General features: G+C 43.4%; 1 protein-coding gene across 7 annotated transcripts in view; it reads right to left on the bottom strand.

The window, feature by feature from the left end:
- UNC79 (unc-79 homolog, NALCN channel complex subunit) overlaps window positions 1-13,968 on the bottom strand; it is a 218,381-nt gene that overhangs the window by 2,526 nt on the left and 201,887 nt on the right. For all 7 annotated transcript variants that reach the window (XM_080687550.1, XM_080687552.1, XM_080687553.1 and 4 more), the window contains 4 exons: window positions 13,052-13,238; window positions 11,207-11,404; window positions 9,383-9,460; window positions 251-292 (listed from right to left, as the gene is read on the bottom strand). In XM_080687550.1, coding sequence (XP_080543676.1) covers window positions 251-292; window positions 9,383-9,460; window positions 11,207-11,404; window positions 13,052-13,238 — 505 coding nt within the window. The remainder of the gene's footprint in view (window positions 1-250; window positions 293-9,382; window positions 9,461-11,206; window positions 11,405-13,051; window positions 13,239-13,968) is intronic.

The raw sequence follows: 13,968 nt of genomic DNA, 5'->3' as shown, positions 1-13,968 counted from the left end.
CTGAGCCTCACCCGGACTCTGGGATTCCCGCCCCCATCCCCCCCCCCCCCCCCCCATCAACAGAGGCTCCCGCTGCCACCTGGCCTGCAGGCCTCTCACCTGGCCCACAGGGTCTCCTGTACTAAGGGCCCCCAGGGAGCAGGAGCAGGCAGAATTCACCTTTCCCCACAGTAAGTGGAGCGCGGACGAGCCCCGGGAATGTTAGGCTGTTCTCTGGAGGGAATGGAGCCTGTCTGCAGGGGTGACTTACCTTGATATTTGACTGGATCATTGGCAACCACATAGGTATCAGCTGTGTGGAGAAACACAGAAGCCTCGTTATGACTATTCCCCCTCCTCCCACATAAGCTTCGACAAGTCGAGGGACAGCAGGGCACACTGAATTCCTTTGACATCACAAAAGGATGTGGGCCCCTGCTGCGGAGTACCCGTTATCAAAAAAGCATCTTTCTGCCCGGCTGGTGTGGCTCAGTGGTTGAGCATTGACCCATGAACCAGGAGGTCATGGTTCGATTCCCGGTCAGGGCACATGCCAGGGTTATGGACTTGAACCCCAGTAGGGGGCATGCAGGTGGCAGCTGATCGGTGATGTTTCTCTCTCATCAATGTTTCTACCTCTCTCTCCCTCTCCCTTCCTTTTCCTGAAATCAATAAAAAAAAAACATATTTTTAAAAATTTCAGCCATCCATTATTTATTTTTTAAAAAGCTAGCGTCTTTCTGTGGCCAAACCCTGCTGAGCTGGTGGCATTTGGAGGTTGACAAGCGCCCCCTGAGCGCCTGAAACACACACTTCAGAGCAAATGACTGATTGTCCATTGAAAGCTATCAAGCACAGGAAATTAAATGTGTATTTATTTAATTAAATCCTCACTTTCCTGAAATAGGATTCCCTCCATGGATCTTTAGAATTGAGTCTGAGTAGCATGGCGACTCTCTGTCCACAGTCATTAAGAAAACATCACAGGGAAGCGGTCGGAATGTTTCAGTGATAGAAAAAGACAAGGCCTGAAGTTGCCTGGTGTGACGTGCAAGGTGAGACCCAGGGAGTGAGTCGGGCCAGGGTTCGAGAGGGGTGGGGGCACAGGCAGGTGCGCGGAGAGGAGGCCCTGAACGCGCAGGCGGCTGGGGTGCCTCTGATTCGCCCTTCCCAGGAGGTCCAGGGTGCCCGGGCTGTCTGCTCTGCTCTCTCGGCCACGTCTCAGCCCCTCGGAACGGAAGTGAACATCCGTGGCCTGGCAAGTCCAGATGTCGGAGACAGGACGCAGCTTTTCTGAAAGTGTGCTCCGCTGAACTCAAGTTTGGTGGGATTTAAACCAGGAAGGGGGCTATCATGCCATAAGTTTGAGAATGCTGGTTTCTTTATTTGTTTTCATATGCTTATATGCATCTTATCGTTTCCCCCATGTTACTTCCCACAGATCGAATTGTGTCCCCTCAAATAGATACTGTAATCCTCACCCACTCAGCCTCCGATGTGGCCTTATCTAGAAATGGGGTCACTGCAGATGGAATTAGTTAAGATGAGGTCATTCTAGAGTAGGGGGGGCTCCTAATCCAATATGACTGGTGTTCTTATACAAAGGGGAAATGTGGACACAGATTCGGGAGGACGCTGTGTGCGCTGAAGGCAGAGATCTACAGGCCACAAAACACCAAAGACTCCAGCAGCCCACCAGGAGCGCGGGGAGAGCGCACCGATCCTCCCCGGCCTCAGAAGGAACCCCCTGCTGATGCCTGATGGCCTACTTCCAGCTTCCAGAATGGTGAGACGTGCATCTCTGTCATTTACGCCATCCATTTGCCATACCCTGTTACAGCAGCCCTGGCAAAGTAATACAAGAGCACCCCAGGAGGCAAAGCCCGGGGCGGGAGTGTGCGGAGGGGTGTGGAGGCAGGAGGGGCCCACATGATGCTGAAGGTGTGGTTCTCAAGAGAGGGCCAGGAGAAACTGGGCGGCCGCGCATCATCGCCCACAGAGGATCTGGGAAGCCACACGAGGAGACTGGATCTTATTCCAAATTCAGTACAACTTCTGAAGAGGGGCCATTCTCCACGAGCAGACTATGCTCCAGAAAGATGACTGTGGCGCGGTCTGCAGACGAGGGTGCGGGCGGGCGTGGAGATTGGAGGCAGGGGCCAGTGTGGAGGCGGCCTCCACCGTCCAGGTCAGACCAGGGATGGCTTCTGGAATGGAGACGGATGCTGCCTGCAGAGATCACCTGTGAGGGTCTGAGGACTAGTTTGCTCTTCGGAGCGAGGAGAAAGTCACAGAAAAAGCTGAGGTTTCTAGCCTTGGCAAACGGGAGGACAGCGATGCGTTGAACACAGTGAGAACCAGGAAGAGAGACTTGGGGGCGGGGGATAGTGTATAAATGAGCTTTCTCTCCACTTGTATGGCCACAGACTGCCGGTCTCATTTAATGCATCAAAACATTAAAAACATAATAATAACCTTGGTGAAGTGATAAATCCCATTTCTCTCTGTGCTTTTGTTCTCAGGGCTAACTCTGGCTGCTGTTTGACTTTCAACATGCTATTGATGTGTATAACTTGCTCATTTGACTTCCAGGGATGTTGACTTCTAAACACAGTGCTAATGTTGCAGCAGTTAATGTTCAGTTCCTAACATAAATACTGTGTTTAGAAATGGAGTTGGTGTGTCCTAAAAGATGTCATTGGACTAAAATGCAACATATTAGGAGGAAGTCACATCCTCTCCCGAACTCCCCCTTGCCACCAACACTCAACAAACTGTAGGATTACACACATTGGTGCCAGATAAGGCTGTGTGCTCAGACAGTCTTCACTGGAAAAAATAAACTAGTAAAACCGCTTCCTCCTGGCGTCTGTACAGCAAGAACCAAACCCTGCGGTCCTCATGTCTACAGACTTTTATTGACTCTTGGCCTATCTGATATGGCAGCAGGCCCATATGCCTCTTGATATTTGGGGAATACTTGAACTAGCCCCTTGTTAAGAATCCCGAGGGACAGGGAGGGTAGGAGGCAGGGAATGCTGAGTACTCAGACCCCGGCGGACACGTCTCCCCCTGCTGTCTCTGTATGAGGCAATCAAGGGGGAAAGTGAGGTTGGTTTTAGGAGGGGGTTTCTATTATTTCCCCACTGAGGTACCATGTGGCCATAAGATTCTAAAGTATACCGACAAGGGACCTTCGGGTTTGTGGTTGGTAAGTCACATGACTAACGACTTGAGGTTAAATCTCATTATTATTGAGAGTGTTATATAACCCAGCAGTCATCCTGTTTCAGGAATGCTAATTTGACTTATTGAATAGCATTCATTTCAGTGCCCTTTTGCTAGTGGCTCCTACAAAGCTGTCAGTAAGAATTAGGTGTAATTTATTTTAGGCTCTGTCATGTTATAATAAAGTTGTTGGGTTTTTGTGTGTTTTTTTTTCCTCCAGAAGCATTATCTGGAAAACGAAAGGACAGTTGACAAAAAGGTTGTTTTTCATCATAATGAAAGTGATCCCTTTTCTCTTATCTTGGTTTATGCTCCAGGGTAAATTGAAGATGCCCTGCTCGGTTGAATGTATTCATTTCACTCCATGCTTTTTCCAGTCCTCAAGATTAAAATTAGTTGTGAGACGCTCTCTTTCAGTAAAGATGGAATAACAAAGACCAGATTTACCCTTCTGCCTGAAACAAGTGAAATTGCAGGTGGCGTGTATGAAACAATGGTTCTCCCACACCGAACATCAGCCATGCCGGGCAGTGATGCCTGAGGGAGGGAGGGGAAACAAACAAGGTGAGCCCTGCCATCAGCCTCGCCCACGGCCTCCACAGAGTCATCAGGCAGCTGCACAGGGAGGAGGGCCTGGCAGGCTTCCGAAACGGAGCAGATGGAGCCAGATGTCCATGGAGGCCTTACAAACTAGCCACGGTGGAGAGGAGAGAGCTGCACCGAGAGAAGCAAAGAGCTCTGAGGATCTGCAAGACCTTCAGAGTCTTCAGCTGAATACTGACCAGGTGACAAAACTACTCAAGACTGAAGAAAAAACACCCCAAAATATTAAATGCAGAAATCCCTGCTGATCACATAGGACCAGCAAACTTGTGTTTCCACTAATTAGAGTAGAAAAATCTTGTAAATCATACAACATCAAGTAGAGGACTCAGGATATTACCTGCGTAGTGAAGAAATGTTAACCCTAGACAAAAATGCTGCTCTGATCCCACCTAACCAAGCTTAAAAGCAAGTCTCAAAAGGATAAAACTGTTTCTAAGCAATTCAACTATGTCATAGAATATAGTTCAAGAATGATGTTAAGAATGCAAAAATATCAAACACCCAAGGAAGTCAAATTCAAAATGTCAAGAATTCAATAAAAAATTACCAGACATGCAAAGAAGCAGGAAAATATGACTCAGAATGAGAAGTCAAGCAATTAGAAAAGACCCCAAAATGACACATAACAATTAGTAGACAAGGACATTAAAACAGTCATTATAACTATATTTAATACAGTCAAGAAGGTAAAGGAAGTACTGAGTATGTCGAGTAGAGGCACAAAAGAAGAGAGATAAAGAAACATGCTGATACTTCGCCAAATACAATGAAAACTGCACATTCACAGATCTAAGGAGCTCAACAAACCCAAGCACAAGAAACATGAGAAAAACGACACCAAAGTGTTTCATCATCAAATGGTTTAACAACAATGGGAAAGAGAAAAATCTTAAAGGCAGCCAAAGAAAAAGAACATATTATTGACAGAAGGAAAAAAGTTAAGAATGATACAGATTTCTTGTCAGAAACAATGTAAGAAAGAAGATAGTGGAGAAGCGACATCTTTAAAGTATGAGGAATTCAAACCAAGAATTCAAAGCCTAGCAAAAATGTCTTTCAAAGCTCAGGAATCAATCACCAGGCTACCTACACAAGAATTAGTAAAGGAAGTCATTTTGGGCAGAAGGAAGATGAAAGTTTAGCTCTATGTAAGGAATGGAGAATACTGAAAATTACAAATAGAAACATGGCAATAATAGCTAATATGTTTTTATTTATTTTTTGAAAGAGAGAGGAAGAGAGAGAGAGCGAGAGAGAGAAAAGAGAAACACTGACCAATTGCCTCCTGTAGGTGCCCAGACTGGGAATTGACTCCACAATCTAGATCTGTGCCCTGACTGGGAATCGAATCAGCAATATTTTGGTATACAGGACGACACTCCAACCAGCTGAGCCAGGGCTATAAGTAAATGTTTTTAAAATGTTAATCTCTTTAAGAGATGACTGTTTAAATTTAATAATAATGTATGGTTTGATGTATAACACATGTAGAAGTAATGTTTATGACTAAGCCAGGAGATAGGAAGTGAAAGTATGATATTGTACATTCTTGTAGTATACATAGAGTGGTATAGTACTTGAATGTAGATTGTGGTAAGTTAAAAATATATATAATAAACTCTACTAAACCATCTAACTAATACGGTAACTAAAAAACACACTTCTAAATAACCCATGGATCAAAAATGAAACCCTAAGGGAAATTAGAAAACATTTTGGACTGAATGGGAATAAGAAGATATCAAAATCTGGAGGAAAACAGCTCAAGCAGTACTTAGGAAATTTAGAGCACTAAACACTGATGGTTGAAAAAAAAAAAGAGGCTCTCCAATTAATGATTTCAGTTCCCATCTTAAGAAACTAGGGGAATAAAAGAGGGAATTATATCCAAATTTTAATCATTAAAAATTCAATCCAGAAGAAATCAGAAAAAGACAGATTAAGGGACAAAGAACAAATGGGAAATACAGAAAATAAATAGCAAATGATAGATTTAAGCCCAGCAAGATCACAAAAACACATACAATTATTTAAAGACCCCAATTAAAAGAAAGAGATTGTCAGATTAGATTTTTTTATAAACCTCAACACCCAACTATACACTGCCTATAAGAAGTACACTTTAAACATAAAGATTCAAAGATGTTAAAAGGAAAAAGATGGAAAAAGATATACCATCTTATAAGTATCAAGGTAGCTTTCAGATCAAGAATATTACTGAGGATGAAGAAAGCCATTTCATAATTTCAATTCATGAAGACATCATAATCAGAAACATTTATGCACCTAAAAATAGTATCATAATACATGAAACAAAAATTGGTAGACCTAAAAAGATAAGGAACTCCATCCCTTTCTCAGTGACTGACAGAATAACTAAACAGAAGGAAGGACATGGAAGGCCTGAACAACACCATCAATAAGCTTGAACCAACTAAAATCGAAAAAGACACCCAACAACAGCAAAAGACATTCTTTTCTAGTACACACAGAGCATGTACCAAGAGAGACAATATTCTGGGTCATAAAAAAGTCTCAATAAATTTAAAATACTTTGAATTATAAAAAGTATGCTGTCTAACCACAAGGAAACTAAATTTAAAATCCATAACAAAAAAATCTCTGGAAAAATCCCCAAATATTTAAAAACTAAATAATATACTTCTAAATAACCAATGGGTTTAGGGAGAGTTAGAAAGTATTTAGAACTGAATGAAAAGAAGAACACAACATGCAAAATTTAGGGATGCAGCTAAATCAGTGCTAAGAGGAAAATTTATAGCACTAACCACTTATATTAGAAAAAAGGTCTCAAATCAGTGAGCTCCACTTCCACCATAAGAAGCTAGGAGAAAAAGAAAAAATTAAATGGAAAGTAATCAGAAGAAAGAACATAATAAATCATTAAAACAGAAAAAGAAGAGAGAAAATCAATAAAAATAAAAGCTGATTACTATGATGTGTGTTTTTTTTAAATCAAAAGCTCACTAAAATTGATAAACCTCTTTTCAGACTGAACAATAACAACAACAACAAAAATAGAGAAGTCACCAATCACCAACGTCAGGAATTTAAAAAGTGGCATACTTACTAATGCTACAGATATTAAAAGTATAATAAGGAAATATTATGAACAACTTCACACCAATAAAATTGACTACTTTAAAGAAATGGACAAAGTCTTTGAAAGATAAATACTACCAAAAATCACTCAAGAATAAACAGTTAACTTAAATAGCCATATACACTGAGTGGCCAGATTATTATGATCTCCGAACGCATAATAATCTGGCTACTCAGTGCAATATATATATATTAGAGGCCCTGTGCATGAATTTGTGCATGGGTGGAGTCCGGCCAGCCTGGCCACAGGGAGGGGACATGGGCGGTTGGCCAGCCTGCCTGCTGGTCAATTTGCTAATATGCAAATTGTCCCCTCGGGAGTTCGACTGACTAGGAGTTCGACCGCTCACTATGATGTGCGCTGACCACCAGGGGTCAGCGTGGAACAAAGGAAGGCCCCGGCTGGCAGCCGGAAGCCCCGACCAGACCTGATCGCTGGCCAGGCCTAGGGACCCTACCAGTGCACAGATTTCGTACACCGGTCCTCTAGTATATTGATAAACTTGCTTAAATAGATCTGCTTTCTGACTTAGCTAAACTTTTTCCAGCCCAGTGAAGCACCCCAAATTTTCTTTCAGGTAATTGTCAGCAACACAGTAAATATAAACACAAAGCAGATTATTATTGTAGATCACGCAGGGAGAACAAAGAGTAAAATATTTAACTGCAGCAGTGTTTGATTATATTCTGCGCAGTGAGAAAATCTGAAGTCATTTTCAAGGTCCACCATTTCTTACTTCTTTTCAGTCAAGTTTCTAAACTTTCTAAATCTCCATTTTCCAGCTAATGAAAAGAAAATAGGATTCCACCGAGTCTCCTATCTACCTACTCTAGGACTTCTGTGAGGATCAAATGAGATGAGGTACAGGAAAACACTTCACATACATTTGGTTAAAGTGTAAAATGTTTGCACCTGGCTATAAAGCAAGTCGTGTTCCTGGGCTGAAGAAACTGCAAGGAGGCTTGTTGCTAGGGAGAGGAAGCCAGGTGTTGCTATGTGACATCATTACCCAGCGCCCACAGTGACTGTTTCCTGGCTGAGCTGGGCTGTGGGCCACATTTTGTGCCATGGGGTCTCAGCAGCGTTGGCTGTGATTTGGTGGGCTGTCGCTCTGGGGTGGTGGCGGGGCCTGTGTCCCACTTGGGGGAAGCCGAGTGTTGCTTTGTCAGCACCAGGTCCGCGATGCCATTTCTTTGTAAATGGCCAGTGCACATCATGGCAGCTCCTGCCTTGAGCGTCTGCCCCCTGGTTGGAGGGACACTTAGCATATTAGCCTTTTCTATATAGAGATTCTAGAAAATGCACACTAACCTATACTGACAGAAAGCAGATCGGGAGTTACCTGGAGATGGGAAGGTGGCGTACAGGGAGTGGTGGAAGAGTAGAATTATAAATGGATATGAGAAAACTTTAGGGAGTGATGAAGATGTTCATTACCTTTATGGTGGTAATGGTTTTGCAGGTGTAATATATGTTAAGACTTATCAAACTGTATACCTTAAATATGTATAGTTTACTGTATATAAATTATACTTCAATAAAGCTGTGACAAATAAAATCAGGTATGATCATCCATCCAAGTGTTAGTTATAGAGTTTCTCTGTAGAGTTGACTTTTGCTACTATCATTCGAACCAGCTATGTTGCAGTGTTCTAATAACAGTCAAGTTTTCCCCAAAAAATGGGCTGCTTTTCTTCAGCATCATATGAGTTAACTTGACGAGTGTCCTTTATTAAAGAAGGGAGTCAACCAAGGAGCAAAATAGCGAGTTATAAGGTTCCAAACTGATGCACTCGGGGTTGTGGGGGGCAGATGGCAGCTGAGATAATGGAATATTGAGGTTGGGCGTAAAGAAAGAAGTCCTACAGGAAGAGGAAAGACGAAGAGGTGGAATGATAGGAGGGAAAGGAAAAAGGGAAATAAAAAGATAAACTGAGTGAGAAATCAAGTTCTCCTTTACTCTTTTCCTTTTTATGCCACTGGTATGTTTCTAATGTCATTGGATAGAGGACAAATGCTTAGATTACCTTCATATACTGTCCAATGGTTTAGAATAGTAATATTGGAAACAAAATTAATTTATCTGAGAGAAAAATACCAGCTAACAAGTCAATCACAGACTATTTTCCTTCGTTTCCTGGATATCTTGGCAACAGGTGAGGTGAGGGTCATTTTCAGATCAGCATTCCCAGTAACATTTTAATTGCTTGTGTTGCATGCAATCATGGGCCAACATATTTAACCCAGTTAGAGCAGTTCACAGTGGTGGACAAGAGAAAAAAATAACATGATAAGCATTTAGTGAAGCCTGGATCCTCCACCCCCAGCTCTGAGTGTTAAAATTAAATCACTTTTTTTTCTCTTCAGAAGATACATTCAAATGAATCCATGTGTTTTTTAGCAGCAAGAAACTAACTATCTATAGAAATCGTAAGATTTTCCTACCTTGACAAAAATTGTTGAATTGCATTCTTGCAATGCCTCCATTAAACTTATCACGTGGAGACACACCATTTCTACCATCTGAAACAAGAAACACCAAAATCAATTCCACTTCCAGTAACACAGAAACCGTGCAAAGAGCTGCAGCCACAGAGAGCCCCGCCCTGTGCCCGCGAGGTCTGTCTGCACAGTGACCGCGGGGACCACAGGGCGTGGTGCTTGTTCTCCAAAGCTTCAACCAGAAACTGAGTTTTTAAAACTCCAGAGGTCTCCCAGTCGCCAAGCTTCATCCCTCTCGGGGCTGCCACGGAATTTGGGTATTGATCTCGCTAATTTGCTCTGTGATTCACACCAGAGGATCAATGGCTTCTGCTTCCTTCATGCCCAACCACAGAACTCAGGGCTTCGGCCCTTTCCCCCACCTCCCACCTCCGTCCTCTCTCCAGTGCCGGCATCTGAGGGACTGTTTCCTTTGCTGCGTCTCTGTCTCTGAGCCTTTGTTCGCTATGGGAAAGGCAGTCATGCTTACGACAGTTCAGAAATACAGGAGCGATGATATCCCTTGTGGAAAATTCCTAAGGCTGGACTTTCAAACGCTCCAGGGGGTTTTACCAGACTGGCTTTTTTGCTTGGAAGAAATTTTCAGAATAAAATTAACTCAAATTCATTTATAACATTGTTACAAAATTCACTGGGACATTTGGATATCAAAAGAGCTTTGAAGGAGAGGTAGTAAAGGCATCAAAAAACAAATGACAATAGAAGGAAACTTTGAATCTTTCTTTTAAGTTAGAGGTCTCCATTTTATCTTCTGTAAAATAACAGAACAGAGGGTCTCATCCCCAAGTTCTTCAGTCCCAGGCACTATGGCCCAATAAATGTAATTATCTCCACAGCAGTCAGAGCTGTCTGTGCACCTCAAATTCCACATAAATGTCCTTTAAACTGAACTAAAACATCTCTCCCCATTCAGAATTGTCTAATAACACCTGCTTTTCTAAAGAAAAGAACGTGCTTCACTGAAGGAAATATATAATCTCCTTTCCAATTAGAACTAAAAGGAAATATTTCTTAGACTAGTTTTCATTCAAAAATCCTTTCCGGGATGCCTTTTGTGGGTGCTGCGGGGTTGGGTTTCTGAGCCTGTTGGGGTCTTCCAGCCCTTGCACCTCACAGATATGAATTCAACCCATACCCAAGACACTGGCAGCTTTCCCAGCCCAGAATCCTCTTCCAAAGCCAGGAGCTGAAATGCAGGACTCCCTTGTAAATTCCTTCTGTACACCCTCCAACCTGGACCCCAGGAGGACTAGTCCACGCATGTTCAGTGAAGTGCGCTCAAGCTAACCAGATCCCAGATGTTTTCCAGTAAGTTTGGAGCAGCCGCTCACTTGGAGAACCATCTACCTTAAAGCGGAACAGGGTTTGAAGATTGGGGAGCTTAAGTCCTTGTGGATAAACTCTGAGTGGAATGAGCACGTGTGGTGACCTAATTTGCTACAGTTTTGTTTTTTTAAAAATATGAATCCCTCTCCTAATTCTCTGAATGTATAGCACCAAAACAGCTCTTAAAGGTGGAAGTTTCGTCTACATTTCCTTTGGCACTAGGCAGAGAAAACAAAACTTGTTTGTATTCAACTGCCTTGTTAATTTTGTTTTTTATCACAATTCTTATGCGAATCGGACACCCAGTTTACAATGTAAAAATTCATCAATCCATTTCTATGACATTGCCGCTGAGATCTTTAAGGCGGGCAGAGTGAGGACTGGGAGTGGTATACACGTTTCGAGATTCCGGCCAAGAGGGAAACTGCTTTGTGAACTCACCACTTTGTTGTGGGCCATCAGCTGAAGGATGCTGGGGGTCACCCTGCTCCAAAACTCCAGTGCTGTCAGGATCGCGGTGAAGCTGAATTCATTCTGATTTTGGACATTTGTAGCTATGGCGCTTTGTTCGCAATATACGGTCCAGAGCTGAGCAAAGATAAACGCGTGGAAGAGGGAACACATGTGCAGCACGGAGGTCTGAGGAGGAAGGAGAGGAAGAGCTGTTACCTCCTCGTGTGGGCGGGGCTGCTCCCGGGAGCCGCCCCCTGTGGCGTTGGCCTTCCAAGGAGCACAGCCAAAGCACAGCCAGGTCAAGTGATCAGAGGCTGGGGGCTTAGCTCCAGGTTACAAATTCATGATCCATTGCCTCAAAACAAACTGTTCTGCACTCCGTCAGAGAAGACACCTGAGTTTACAGAATGAATCTACCCACCCCCTCGTCCTTTAATAAAACTGACATTCCCATCTTTAAACTGCATTAGGAAGAACACTTGTTCTACCATCTCAGGATGTTTCCTCAATTGCAACACGGGGATAACATACCCTCCTCAGAGTTGTGGTTAGGAGTACATGAGTCGATGTATATGAACACACTGCCCAGCACTTAATTATAGTCCTATTATTAGTAGTAACCATAGCAGCAGTATTCCTACTGGTGGTAAGCACTGATTGAGTGGGGACCTACAGTGTCCCAGGCACTGTGCTAGACACTTTTCATAGATCACCTCCCCTAATTCTCAAACCATCCGCTCATCGATTTTACAGAAGAAAAACCAGAGCTCAGAGAGGTTCAGTAACTTTTTCAAGGTCACAAAATTACAAAGTACCACCGAAACCGGTTTGGCTCAGTGGATAGAGCGTCGGCCTGCGGACTGAAAGGTCCCGGGTTCGATTCCGGTCAAGGGCATGTACCTTGGTTGCGGGCACATCCCCAGTGGGAGGTGTGCAGGAGGCAGCTGATTGATGTTTCTCTCTCATCGATGTTTCTAACTCTCTATCCCTCTCCCTTCCTCTCTATGAAATATCAATAAAAATATATATATATATAAAAAATTACAAAGTACCTAAGAATCAAACACAGATCTGGGTTGAAATATCAGAAACTGGCTGCCTTGTTTCTCCTGTAAACATCCTCCCGGTCATTGGGACGGGTGCTCGGTTTTGTCACAGAGTCAGCTTGTCCTGGCCCAAACCCACCATGACCTCCCAGAATTCGTCTAAGCTCTGTGAAGGGGCCTTGGCTCCTCAGAGCTAATTAGCACCAATGTGTCTAGTTTGCTTGTTCTGGCTCAGGGCTGATGCCTGCCTTGCATTTACTTTATTCCCCGCAGCACGTCATTTGTCTCCACATTTACAAAGTTCCTCTGTGTAGGTGCTTCTGAGTACTTTAGTGAGTCCCCAACTGCCTTCTTATTTTCACTTTGTATCTCCCCATATCCTTAGAGATTTGAGTTGAAAAGATCGTGCATGAAGAATTAGGTAGAGCATACATTTTCCTCCGCTTCATATCTGGTTCTAAAAACTGATGACAGAATTTTTATTATATTTCTAGCCTCTTATTCCTCTTCATTATTTTCAGACAGAAATGCCTTGGAAGCTGACTCTTGCTTGCCTCCATAATTTATCTTCATAAAAGTAAACTGTAAACAATTTAGGGGGAAGAAAAGATAGTCTGGGAATTTAAACAACTTAAAATAAGGCATTAGCACAAAGTCACTTTCCTAATATCCACAGGAGGGCCTGTGATAAGATGCATTTTCTTCTCAAAAAAACCATAATTGGCTGATAAGAGTTTCCATTAGCAATTTCGATGCATATGGTCTTAATCTCGCAGGAATCACTTACCTTTGATTGCTCTGGAAATCCAATCAGGATGACAATAAGATGGTCCGCAATATGGGAACCTGCATCCAGAGGAATGGGCAGGCAGGGGGAGGAGGCGTTGGGACACACGGCATTGTGAGTGAGGGACCCCAGAAGCAGCCAGGACAGCAGACGAATGTGGGAGACACATTCGATGAATTCTTTCGGTCTGTTAGAGAAGAAGGAAGTGTTAAAGGTGATTTTATGTTCCTGTTTCGCTGGATGCTCAACAAACGCTTATGGAGGGAAGGGATTAAAAGTGTGGTCTTGTAGGCAGTTACATAAAACAAAACACCAAGGGGACAGAGTGCCAACAAAATGGTGTATCCGGGGGGTTTTTCGTTTCCCACTTTAATCCTGGGTCTAAGCTTCCTGAGCAAAGAGCAGCCTTTGGTGACACAGGATTAAATGCCATCCTTCCACAAGCCTACTGCCTTTCTGACTAGTGTCTCTTTCTAAACTCTTTCCTTTCTTCTCATCAGAAAGTTTGACATCCCCACTAGAGGGGAGGGAATAGAGAAGAAGGTACAACACACAGCCCCTCATTTTCCCGCTCTCCAATTATTTTCTCCTGCCCTCCTCACCCCCCATTCCAAACCTTGCCTCCAGCCAGGAAGTTAACCAGCGAAGTGGCAGGCTCCAGCCTGCTTGGAGTTCCCAAATAAACTACCCACGGGCACCTCTCTTCTTATCCTCCCTTAGAGGCGGGATCACGGTTCACACCCCCTCGCACCCTTATTTCATCTCTGCTGTAGATCTTGTTCTAGCTACGATCCAAGCTCATTGAACACAGAAGCTATGTAAGTGCTCAATGAATACCTACGGACTTACTTCATGAGCTGAAATGAAGAGTTAAAGTGATAAAGCTCCAAGTGTTCACCATCCCTCAGGGTGACTGA

This window comes from Plecotus auritus (assembly GCF_963455305.1).
Source record: "Plecotus auritus genome assembly, chromosome: 1".
In the NCBI taxonomy this organism is placed as follows: Eukaryota; Metazoa; Chordata; class Mammalia; order Chiroptera; family Vespertilionidae; genus Plecotus; species Plecotus auritus.
Note: the sequence above shows the minus strand (reverse complement) of the source record. Positions and strands in the feature narration are given on the sequence as shown.